This window comes from Acomys minous, assembly GCF_964271855.1.
Source record: "Acomys minous genome assembly, chromosome: 12".
In the NCBI taxonomy this organism is placed as follows: Eukaryota; Metazoa; Chordata; class Mammalia; order Rodentia; family Muridae; genus Acomys; species Acomys minous.
This window is the reverse complement of record NC_140493.1, coordinates 95,668,293-95,680,667: the sequence shown is the minus strand read 5'-3', so window position 1 is coordinate 95,680,667 and position 12,375 is coordinate 95,668,293. Positions and strand designations below refer to the sequence as shown.

Sequence of the window (12,375 nt, the reverse complement as noted above, 5' to 3'; positions counted from 1 at the left end):
GTTACAGACATGAGCTGCTATGTGCACGCTAGTCATCAGACCTGAACAAGAACAGCCAGTGCTCCTAAGCTGAGCCATCTCTCCAGCCCTCAGTCAGCAAATCTTTTTTCTTTCTTTTTTTTTTTTTTTTTTTTTTTTTTTTTTTTAGTATTTCATATGTACTATAAGTTATTCCCATCCATCCTACCTCCAACTCCTTCTGTGTCTCCCCCACTCCCTTTCAAGTTTGTACTCTCTTCTATAATTTTCATTGTTACCCTTATACACACACACACACACACACACACACACACACACACGTATACAATCTACTAATCTCATTTAGCATTGTTCTTTTGCATATGCGACTGGACAGCCTGTTAGTGCTCATCCCAATAGAAAACTGATTCTTCTCTCGATAACCATTGTAAATAAATCTGTTTGTTTGTTTGTTTGTTTGATTGATTTGAGACAGGGTCTCCTATGTGGCCCTGACTGATCTGGGACTCCCTGTGTAGGCCAGGTTAGCCTCAAGCTTACAGAGATCTTGTCTGCCTCTGCCTCCTGAGTGCTGAGATTAAAAGCCACCATGCTCAGTGTCAATAAGTTAAAATAATTAATAATAGTGATGATGATGATGATGATGATGATGATAATAATAGAAAGTAAAAGTTACCAGAATTCAGGAATGTGGTTACTTTTGGAGAGGACCAAAAGCAACAAAACAAACAAGCCAAAACCCCAGACGTTCGTAATCTAAATGGAAGAACCCAATGTGAATTATAACTCATTTATTAATTTTTAAAATTTAACTTTCTAAAAAACACTTTCTGTTCAGATTGTCAGAATAAAAGTGAAATATTTACCTATAACTTAACACTTGTTTTAATCCAGTTTTTCTGTAATTCTGTCTAGTTCTTTGCCAAACACTAATATGATTATGATACACTCATAATTATGATTATGTAATTTTTATGCTAACTTTCCACCAACACTTGGTGTACGTTTTGGATCGCGTGCTTTATATATGTTTGTGTGTATCAGGCACAGCGGCGAGTGTTAGAGACACAAGGAGGAATGAAAAATCGATTTCTCCCCTTAAGCTATGGCCGCTGCTGGGCACGGTGGTTCAGAGAGATCTCTGAATTCAAGGCTAACCTGGTCTACAAAGTGAGTTCCAGGATAGCCAAGTCTACAGAAACCCTCTCTCTCTCGAAGGAAAATAATAATAATAATAATAATAATAATAATAATAATAATAATAATAATAATAATAATAGTGGTAGTAAATGAAAGAAGCCATGTCCCAGTGTTGTAGATCATGAAATAGCATCGCCATTTAACCTTTAGGGACTTGAGGCTCAGAAAGGTTAAAGGAAATGTCTGCCAGCAGAGCTGGGACTGACTTGTGAGCCGTTGGTTCTAGGCCTGGGCTCCTGGCTAATATAGTTAATAAGGCTTCTATGGTCCTGACTGCTTTTTCCCACAGTGTTGGGGATCTAACCCAGGGCTTGTGCCTGCTAAGCACACTCGCTGGCATTGAGCCACACCTCCTAGTCCTTTCTTGGGTTTTGCTATAAAGAAATATTCTCTGCCTCCCTAGCTCTTCTTTGCAGAATACCCCCGAGCTGTCATAGCTGTGGCTACAAGGAGCCAATATTTAAATACAAGATTGAAGTTTGGTTTAAAAAATCAAAACATGGGCCTGGAGAGATGCTCCAGTGGCTGAAAGCGCTTGTTGCCCTTTGCAAAGGAACTGGGTTCAATTCCCAGCATCCATACGATGGGTGGTTCGCTACCATCCATAGCTCCAGTTTTAGGGCATTTGATACCCTCTTCTAACCTCAGACGCCAGGCACACGTGGCACACACGCGTACACATTAGCCAAACATTCATACACAATATTAATAAATATAACTTATTTAATAAATGTGTAAGACCATTTCTTCTGTGTACTGATCTTCACTTGCCACAGTAGCCAGCTTTGCAGAAGGAGTGTCAGGTAATAGACACAGCTGAGTGTGCAGGTACACACACTGAAGGACAGGCCATGGACTACTTCCTAGGGACTCCATGTAGGATTGTCTGCTAAAGTTTGCCCTTGTGTCTGACACCACTTAGGTCATCAAGAAAAAGCTGGTGGGATCAGTGAAGGCTCTCCAGAAGCAGTATGTGTCTCTGGACACAGTGGTCACCAGCGAAGACGGAGATGCCAACAGCATGTGCAGCGCCCTGGAAGCTGTGTTCATCCACGGCCTGCATGCCAAGCACATCCATGCAGAGACTGGAGGGAAGAGGAAGAAGCACACCCCACAGAAGCCTCTGCCTCAGCCTGCTTTCTGGCCCCTTCTGAAAGCTGTCACCCACAAGTGAGATACACTGCAGAGGGGCCGGCGTCAGGGAGGAGCTTCAGAGTGTGGGCCCTTGGCTCCTCCTGAGGGTGGCCAAGCCAGAGAGCAGAGTTCTAGTGTAGTCACTGCGGGAGGTAGGGCTCGGCTAAGAAAGGCTAATCTCCAGACCTTGAGACAGCCCACTCTCATGGAGAGCCTGTGGCTTCTTCTCACCCCAGCACTGTTGACCTTTCAACTACATTAGGCTGAGTCATGTACTTGAGTTGTGTGGCCTGAAAAGACTAAAGATTCTCTGAATCTTTTAACAGGAAAATTTGCTGACTTGCTTTTGAATATTTGAGTCTGTCTTCTAAACTTAAAACACTTTTAAATTTTTATATGTATAAATGTCTCCCTACATGGGTGTCTATGCACCCTCTATGTGTGTGGTGCATGACACACAAGCCAAAAGAGGTCCAGATCCCCTGGAACTGGAGCTACAGATGATTGAGCCACCACGTGAGTGCTGGGAATCGAACCAGGGTCCTCTGCGGAAGCAGCCCATGCTTTTAACCAGTGAGCCATTTCTCCAGCTCCTATGTTCTACACTTTATACTACACTAGTGTGTGAATATTCATCCCAAGGCCCTGCCTTTGACCTTGCCCTTGGCTGCTTAGGCCCTCAGCTGGTAGCCAGCACTGCCTCCATGGCATATTAAATGCCACTGTTAGCCTGAAGACAGCCTTGTCAGTCTCTGATTTGCCTTTCCACCTCTGCTGCCAGTCCTTATCTTGGCTTTTTAGCTCTCTTCTGAGTAGCAGTGGTTTTCTTTTTTTTTGAATTTTTTAAACTTTATATGTATAGGTATGAGAGGGGTGTATTCTAAATGCAAATTGGTGCCCATGGAATCCAGGTAATCAGATCCTCTGGAGCTGGAGTTAGGAGTACTTGTGAGCCACTCAGCGTGTGTGCTGGGACTTGAACTCATGTCCTCTGGAAGCACAGCAAGTGCTCCTAACCACTGAGCCATCTCTCCAGTCCCAGATTATGATTTCCTAGTTGTCTCTGTCTCATTCAGTGTTTCCTTAGGTCAGTTAGCCAGTCAACATGTACTGGGCTGAAGTTTAGCCACTGAGTCCAGAGGGCTGTGGGTGCACTCCTGCACAGGGCACTGGCAGCAGAGAGAAGGGGGTTCAGTCAGGCCGAAGCTTTGGGAACTGAGTTTGGTACACCTAGGGTCCGCACGTTCCCTTTAGTGGCAGTTACCTGCAGCTCAGTAGCGTGCTCAGGGTTCTGGGTATTCCCCAGGAGTTGGGGGTTAGGGGCTCACTCAGCAAATACGTCCTGGGTTAGTAGATGGCATCTAGTAGCTGTAGATCAACAGCTCAGCGTCTCTGTATTCCCCCAGAATTTTTTATGCCTAGGTATGTTTGTGTTTGCAGCGCTTAGTGCTGGTACTTGCTAAGCAGTAGCTTGAGCCGTGTCTCTGAGACTTGAAATAGTTTCTTGAAACACATCCGCTCTGCCCCCTCCAGGCACATTATCTCAGAGTTGGAGCACCTGGTCTTCATCAGCACGGACGTGGGCCGCTGCAGGGCCTGGCTACGGCTGGCCCTCAATGATGGGCTGATGGAGTGCTATCTGAAATTGCTCCTGCAGGAACCTGCACGCTTGTGCGAGTACTATCAGCCCACAGCCCTGCTTCGAGATGCTGAGGAGGGCGAGTTCCTCCTGAGCTTCCTGCAGGGACTGACGTCCTTGTCCTTCGAACTCTCCTACAAGTCGGCCATCTTAAACGAATGGACACTCACCCCACTGTCTCTCTCTGGGCTTTGCCCCCTGTCTGAACTCGACGCTCTCACTACCTCTGGTGCAGAACTACAGCGGAAGGAGTCTCTGGATTCAATTTCCCATTCCTCAGGCTCTGAGGACATCGAAGTCCAACACTCAGGCCATAAGATCCACAGGAACAGGAAGCTCACTGCCTCCTCCCTCAGCCTGGACACAGGCAGCTCATCCCAGCTGTCCTGCAGCCTGAACTCTGACAGCTGCCCGCTCCAAGAGAACGGTCCCCAGAGCGCAGACCATTCTGATGAACCCATGTCCTACGACTCAGACCTGGGCACAGCGAATGCTGATGACTCCGACAGGTCTCTGCAAGAGTGAGTCCCCTCCCTCCCCCTTGCTCAGCCTTCCTGTCATGTAATTGTCCCTGAACTCTGAGAGGGCATAAGGAAGTCAAAGGAGACAGGCACTCTCACCATAACTAAGAAGATAGCATAGCGCAGTGGGGAGAATGGATTGCTTTGGGTTTGGGTTTTTTGTTTTTGTTTTTGTTTTTTTATGGCTTTCTTCTGTAGCCCAGGCTGGCCTGGGACTCACTTGGTTCTCCTAAGTGCTGGCATTAGAACTGTGAGCCACCATTCCTAGCTGGAGAACAGATTTAGTGCTCAGAGTTGGACTGAGTTTTGGCCTTTCTAGGTCCTTATAAGATATGTCTTTCTCATCTAGAGGGAAGGAGCTAGTAGCTCAGAGTGTGTATATAACTTCCAGCAAATACAGTGAGGTAGACTGCAGAGGCTGTGACCTGGCAGACAGAGACCCCTGAGCCAGGTGGAGACTGCTGTGCATGGAGGAGCAAGTGGCACAGAACAGACGCGCTTAACTCACTTAACCAGAGCTTCCGCCCGGTCTCCAGTGCTAAGAAAGCGTCTGCATTGGACAGCTGCATTGTGTCCGACACACACACACACACACACACACACACACACACACACACACACACACACACTCCCATGCAGTGCTGGGAGCCCAGCCAAGGCCTTATATGAGCATGACAATCTCTCTACCCCTGAACTTCATCCTCAAGCCCCAGGGCTTGTTGATGTGTCACTCCATTTTGTTTACTTTTATGAGACATGGGTCTTTTGGCCCAGGCTGGCCAAAGGCTTGCTTTAGAGTTGAGGCTAGCTTTGAATAATTTAATCCTTCTGCCTCCACCTCCTGGATGCATGTGCTTCCAAGTTCCTAAATGTATCTGTAACAGATACAGTATGTTTTTACTTTATTATTTTTTTTATTTTCTCCCTATTTCTTCCCTTTTCTATAAAAGGTTGTGTGTGTGTGTGTGTGTGTGTGTGTGTGTGTTACATAGCTAGTGTGTCAGAGCTTCTTCATTCTTTTCTTTTTTGTTTTTTGTTTTTTGTTTTTTGTTTTTGTTTTTTGAGACAGAGTTTCTCTGCGTAGCTTTGGACTCACTTTGTAGACCAGGCTGGCTTCTGCCTCCCTGAGTGCTGGGATTACAGGCCTGAGCCACCATGGCCTCTTCATTGTTTTCTTTTTTTGTTTGTTTGTTTGTTTTTTTGTTTTGGTTTTTTTTTGTTTTTGTTTTGTTTTGTTTTGTTTTTCTGAAACAGGGTTTCTCTGTGTAGCCTTGGCTGTCCTGGACTCACTTTGTAGACCAGGCTGGCCTCGAACTCACAGCGATCCACCTGCCTCTAATGTCTATTGTTCCACTCAGTGAACACTGAGTTGAGCCAGCTTCCAGAAGCACAAGTCCTGAACAAAGAAAACCTCATCTGCAGTTTCCACAACTGCTGTCTGTTAACACTCTGCTAGGAGTGACCCCGTGACCCCTGGCCTTGCAGTGGAAGGTGTCATCAAGGTAGTGGGTATTTGGTAACTTCTGTTGAGGTAACCTCCTTCAAGTAAGTCTACGTTCCATCAGGTCATGTCTAGGATCTTCTCACTACTACTGTGTGCACCATGGCCCTGCTTCAGGTCCCTCTAGGATGCTGGGTAAGATAGAACCAAACTCAGTGATGTATGGGCAGGGCACACTGCAGACCTAGGTTTCAGGCCTGCTCCCTAGTTTGCAAGTTAAGCAACGTCAGGCAAACTGCTTACTCTTTCTGAACCACTTCTCCATCTTAAAAGTGGAAATTTCTCAAAGAGCTGTCTGCGAGTCAAATCATTGCCTATGTGGTAAGTGCTTGCCAGAGAGGCATGCAGGAAGGAAACTGCTGACATGACCTCTCCGTGCTGTCGTGAAGGGGAAGGTTTTTATTCTAACTAAAGAGAGAAAATATCCAGAGGAATCGGGAAGATTTAGAGCAGAGGGAAAGTAGGCTGACCATGGCCTACAGACTGGCCATGGCCAGGGCAGTCAGGGAGAGAGACCACAGAGAGCATGGCGAGCAGAGCGGTGGCAGGGAGAAAGAACAAGCGGGCATGTGGGAGGAGGGCAGCCTGGGCGCTGAGAAGGGCTAGGATGCTGTGTGGACTCTGGACTGGATGACCGGTGCTTGTGACAGACGGAGCCTGGAGGCCAGCATGCGCCTTGATATGTACCTGCAGGTATGTCAGTGGAGCCTCTTGTCCCTTCTGCCAGAGGTCACGGAAACCATTCCTTTTAGCAGATGGGAACCAGTGTCACAGGTTCCAGAGGAATGCTGCTTTTCATCTAGCTCCCAGAACCCTCCTGTAGGCCAGGCCGAGCTCATTTCTGGCTGTCTGGACTGCCATTTGAAATAGCCGTTAGACCTGACAGCGAGCTGCCCCAGAGGCGGAGCACCGAGTCCCTGACATGGCAATTTCAGGGGTCAAATGGGGAGTTTAGGCAGAGCACACTAGGGAGCAACCCCAGGGAACCACCTCAACCTTGAAGTGTTGGGTGGAGGTGACGTGGTGTGACTTAGGCTAGCCCACCTCTCTCGGGCCTTCCTCTGCCATGGGCCTTGCCTTTATCTCTCCAGTCTTATGACTGGAAAATTCCAGCATAAGGTCTTTGAATCAGTGCCTGTCCACCCACCCTGCCTGGGAATCGCTGATGTGGTTCTTATGGGGAATTTCAAAGGGCTGAGGGTCAAGAGGAATGGATGACCAGCAGACGAGCATGTGAGTGACTGAAGCCTTGAGCTCACAGACGAACACGCACAGTCAGAGTTGGCGCTGTCTGTCCCTCCCAGAGCACCACAAGCACAGGTCAGAGGACATCTTCCAGGAGTTGCCTCTCTCCACCATGTGGGTCCAGCCGGTCCCCAGGGCTGACAGCAAGTGCTTGTATTTGTTCAGCTGTCTCCCTTGGGGTCTTACCATGTAGCCTAGGCTGTTCCTGAGCTCTTGATCATCTCCTAGAGCCAGGTCACAAAAAAGACCGCCACACCTCGCTTGATGTTAACCTGTAGTTGCAGAGATCAGCATTTCTTACTTTCTAAAATTTTTTTATTATAATTTATTCATATTATATCCCAATTGTTGTCCCCTCACTCTTATCTTCCCCTTCCCCCTCCTCCGCCTCTTCTGCCCTATCCCCTCCCCTAGACCTATGATGGGGGGTTGCTCCTCCCCCACCATCTGACTTCAGCTTATCAGGTCTCATCAGAATAACCTACATCCCCCCCCAAGGGTTCATATTAGAGGCAGTCCCCACCCCACCCACCCCCCACCCACACACACAATGAGCTGTCCATCAGCTACATCTGAACACGAGGTCTAGGTTCTCTTGCAATGTTGGTGCATCAATTCATGCAGGCCGCATGGGTCCAGACCCACCAGGCTTGATGGTCTCAGTATGAGCATTTCTAAGTGTGTTTTAAAGATACAAGATCCTCAGCAGCACTTCAGTTGAGTTTAATCTTTAATGATACTTGAATATTTAAGTTAATTAGGCATAAATACCCTGTCCCTAATGTTTCAGCTATTAAAACATCTGCAGGTTAAAGTACAAAACAAAGCTTCAAAATGAAACCTATTTATTTCCTGAAGGCTCTGTTTTGCAGAAAGTGAATTGCAGTTTGCTGTGCAGGCTGACTGCTCTTTGGGCCCGTACTATAATTATGGAGGGTTGTGGACTTAGCAGCGGGACTGGCCTTGACTCCCTTCTCTGTGACATGAGGAAAAAGGAGGAGTCAAGATGAAAAGGCTTCACACCCTGAGGAGCACGTCAGGAATGCTGAATAGGTGGCTGTATTGTGCTAGATAGGTCCCGTGACCTCAGTCCTCTCCTTACTTGTCTTTGCATAAACAACTGCAGAACTTTTAAAATATGTATTTATTGAGAATATTTTTTTTCTTTTTCTTTGGTTTTTCTTTTTTGTTTTGTTTTGTTTTTGTTTTGTAGACCAGCTGGCCTACAACTCAGACCTGCCTGCCTCTGCCTCCTGAGTGCTGGGATTTAAAGGTGTGTGCCACCATGCCCAGCTGAGAATAATTTTTTCATACAGTGTTTTCTGATTCCTCTCCCTCAACTTCTCTCAGGTCCTCCCCACTTTCTCCTGTATGTCCTAACCCTTTTCCCCCTAGTCCTAACCCTTTTTATGCATCTCTCTTTAGAAAACAAAAGGAAAAACAAAACAAAAAAAAAATTAAAAAGGAAAATAAGGAACAGACACAAAAACCCCATAAGAACACAAAACAGAAATTATAATACATGAAAAGACTGGTAAGATAAGAAGTACAGAAACAAAGCAATTTGAGTTGAAAAGTGTACAAAATGCCATTGAGTTCATCTTGTGTTGGTCTCCTAGTGCTGGACTTGGGGCCTGCCCTTAAGTGTGCTAATATACCCACTAAGACCCAGCTGAAGAAAACGGTTTTCCTTTGCAAGCAGTTGTCGATTGCAGATAGCTTCCCGGTTAGAGCCGGGAGCTGTGTCCACTCACCCTTCTCAGTGCTGCGACCCCATCTGCCTTGAACCGGTGCAGGCCCTGCTCGTGCTGCCACAGTCTGTGAATATTATATGAAGTTCAAGGAAGCAGCTACAAAGGCCAGAGCAGGCAAATAGCAGGTGGCAGTACACCGCCTTTTCCTTCCTTGCACTAAAAGTGTTCTTGAGTCACACAGTAATAATCCTGTAGCTGTGCATTTTGGCTCATGCCTGTAGTACCAGCACTTAAGAAGCAGAGGCAGGAGGATTGTTATGAGTTTGAGTTTAGTCTGGTCTACATAGTGAGTTCCATGTCAGTCAGGGCTGCATACCAAGATTCTGTCTCAAAAATCTGAAAGGAGCCGGGCGCGGTGGCGCACACCTTTAATCCCAGCACTCGGGAGGCAGAGGCAGGCGGATCGCTGTGAGTTTGAGGCCAGCCTGGTCTACAAAGCGAGTCCAGGACAGCCAAGGCTACACAGAGAAACCCTGTCTCAAAAAAACAACAAAAAAAAATCTGAAAGGAAAATAAAGGTGAGTTGTATGATGTATGGTATTTTCTCTTTTCTTTCTTTTCTTAAAGATGTATTTCTTTATTATGTATACAGTATTCTGCCTGCATGTGAGCCAGCAGGCCAGAAGAGGGCATCAGATCACAATATAGATGGTTGTGAGCCACCATGTGGTTGCTGGGAATTGAACTCAGGACCTCTGGAAGAGCAGCCAGTGCTCTTAACCTCTGAGCCATCTCTCCAGCCCCTTGATATCTTATTTTCATAAGAGAGACAGGTGGGAGGCTGGAGAGATGACTCAGTAGTTAAGAGCACTAGGCAGGTCTGTAAGGATTTATCCATGCTCTATATAGCGTGCATCATACCTGATAATACCCTGTTTGGAGCATCTGTCACAATTTGTTCATTCGCCATTACTGGACTGCACTTCACTTTTGACTGTTAATAGGGCCGTGAATAGTCATGTCCGAATTTTGACTGGACATGTTTTGATTTTCATAGGTTTAGATCTGGAGAAAACTTGTTGGGTCAAATGGAATTCTTTGTTTAACTTTCTGAGGAGTTACCAAACTGATGTTTATAGCAATGGTACCATTTTGTTGTTGTTGTTGTTTTTCGAGACAGCGTTTCTCCATGTAGCCTTGGCTGTCCTGGACTCACTTTGTAGATCAGGCTGGCCTCGAACTCACAGAGATCCACCTGCCTCTGCCTCCCAAGTGCTGGGATTAAAGGCGTGCGCCACCACGCCCGGCTAGCAATGGTACTGTTTTATATTTGTACTTTTGACATCTAAGAGCTAATTCCTTTGCTAGGAATAAGAGGTAGGAGAATCAGGTTCAAGCCCAGCCTTGGCTAAATAGCAAGTTTGAGACTCTGTCTACAAACTTTTTTTAAAAAAGATTATTTCCCCAAATTTTTGTCAACACTTGTCATTCTCTTTTTTTTTATTGTGGCCATCCTAGTGAGTATAAAATGTGCATCATATGGCTTTTTTTGCATTTCCCTGGTGGCCAGTAATGCTGGCCACCTACCTAACCATGTGCTTACTGAAGACATCTTCACAAAGGTATTTTCATCTCTTACTCATTTTAACTTCAGTTATTTGTCATTTTATTGCTGAGTTGTAGGAGTTGTTGATATATTCTGGGTATTGGATGGTACCAATATTTCCCCTGTGTTGTGAGTTGTCATTTCTGTCTTCCTTCCCCTCAGGATGGCAGTCAAATCCAGGGCTTTGCATATAATAAGCAAGTGCACTGCCTCTCCCTTTCTTCGTGTGTGTGTGTGTGTGTGTGTGTGTGTGTGTGTGTGTGTGTTGGTGGTGGTGGTTTTGAGACAAGGTTTCACTTTGTAGCCTGGAACTTACTGTGTAGCCCAAGGTAATCTCAAAATTCATTTTCCTGCCTCAGCCTCCCAAGTTTTTGGAGCTCAGGTGTGTGCCACCCCATGGAGGCTGGCTTCACTTTTCTTGATAGATTTTATGAATCATAAAGGGTTTTTTGGTTTGTTTGTTTGTTGCCAGGCACGATGGTGCATGCTGATGATCCTGTCACTCAGGGAGCTGAGGCAAAAGGATCAGCCTGAGTTACCTGGCAAGACCCCGTCTCACACAGAAAAGTTTTTAAAATGGATGAAGTCCAGTTTACTATTTTGATTGATTGCTCATCGTTTAGAGGTCACATCTAAGAATCACCTGACTCATGATTTTACCTAACTCAAAGATACATTTACACCTTTACTTTCTTCTGAGAGTTCTATAGCTTCCGATCTCACATTTAGGTCTTTAACACGTTTGGTGAATTGTGTGTATGGTGTGAGATAGCAGCCCAACTTTACTCTTTTCCATGTGATTCTCCCCTTTTCACAGCAGCATTGTGGAAAAGACTGTGCCCTTACCCCGCTGAAATGGCTTGGCATCCGTGTGAACATCATTTGTTTCTGATGGCATGGGTTGGTGATGCCTGTTGACTCTGTTGTCTTGGAATGTAGGTGGGATTGGGACTGTGTAGGTAAGAGCAGAGCTCTGGGGAGCAGGCAGGCACTGTGCATTCTTAGGTCATTTCCACCCGCCCACACCGAAGGGAACTTACTCCAACTAAGCCAGGTGGGCAGACATGCCATCTTGGGGCTCCAAGCAGCCTCTTTGCCCTCCTATCGAGCATTTATGCACAGCATGCTTGTGTTGTAAGTGGAAGAGGAAATAACAAATGGTTGTTTTAGAAAGGGAACGTGGGTTCCCAGAAGCCCCGGGAAAGGGAGGAGCAGTCACTAGCCAGGGCACATTCCAGAAGGCCCAGAAGTGTCTTATGTATACATAGGCAGTAATGTTGACTCTGTGGTCCCTCTAGGGGGACAAGGAGACATTAGTAAGTTACACCCCATGTGCTTGTGCACACTCTTCCACACCATTTGGGAAATGACTGAGTTCAGCAGTGATTTAGGGGGACATGAAGCTTGTCTGTATCTAGTCCACCTTTGAGGGGGCTTTTGCACCTCACTAGAGCCCTGGTGCCCAAGGACTGTCCCATGGACAAAGTATGTCCTCACCTCATCTGTCCTCTTGCTCAGAGAGGACACTCTTGGTGCCTCAGAGCTTAGCTATTGAGGAACCCCACCTGTTTAGGAGGCTCAGCCACACATGACACTAGGGAAGCCATTGTCCACACAGCCATGTGTGCCCAAGCAAACTCTCCAGATCCGCAGCTAGCCTCTTCAGAATGGAGTTGCTTCCCACTCACATCAAATTCTCATTTCTGCCACGTGAACGTGCTACCTGAGATGGGGCCCCACAGCTCACCTGCCCTCCCACTGTGCCCAAGTCCCATCGCCAGTGGGGAGCATCAGAGGAGGGCTATGTGGGAGCTGAGGAATGCAGTGAGTAATTAGTGTTGTTCAGTTTGGTTTAA

The 12,375-nt window shown here is 46.5% G+C and overlaps 1 protein-coding gene across 3 annotated transcripts in view; it reads left to right on the top strand.

Moving 5' to 3' along the window:
• Nucleotides 1-12,375, top strand: part of PLEKHM1 (pleckstrin homology and RUN domain containing M1) — a 48,760-nt gene that overhangs the window by 11,631 nt on the left and 24,754 nt on the right. For all 3 annotated transcript variants that reach the window (XM_084749984.1, XM_084749985.1, XM_084749986.1), the window contains 2 exons: nt 2,102-2,349; nt 3,847-4,473. In XM_084749984.1, coding sequence (XP_084606110.1) covers nt 2,102-2,349; nt 3,847-4,473 — 875 coding nt within the window. The remainder of the gene's footprint in view (nt 1-2,101; nt 2,350-3,846; nt 4,474-12,375) is intronic.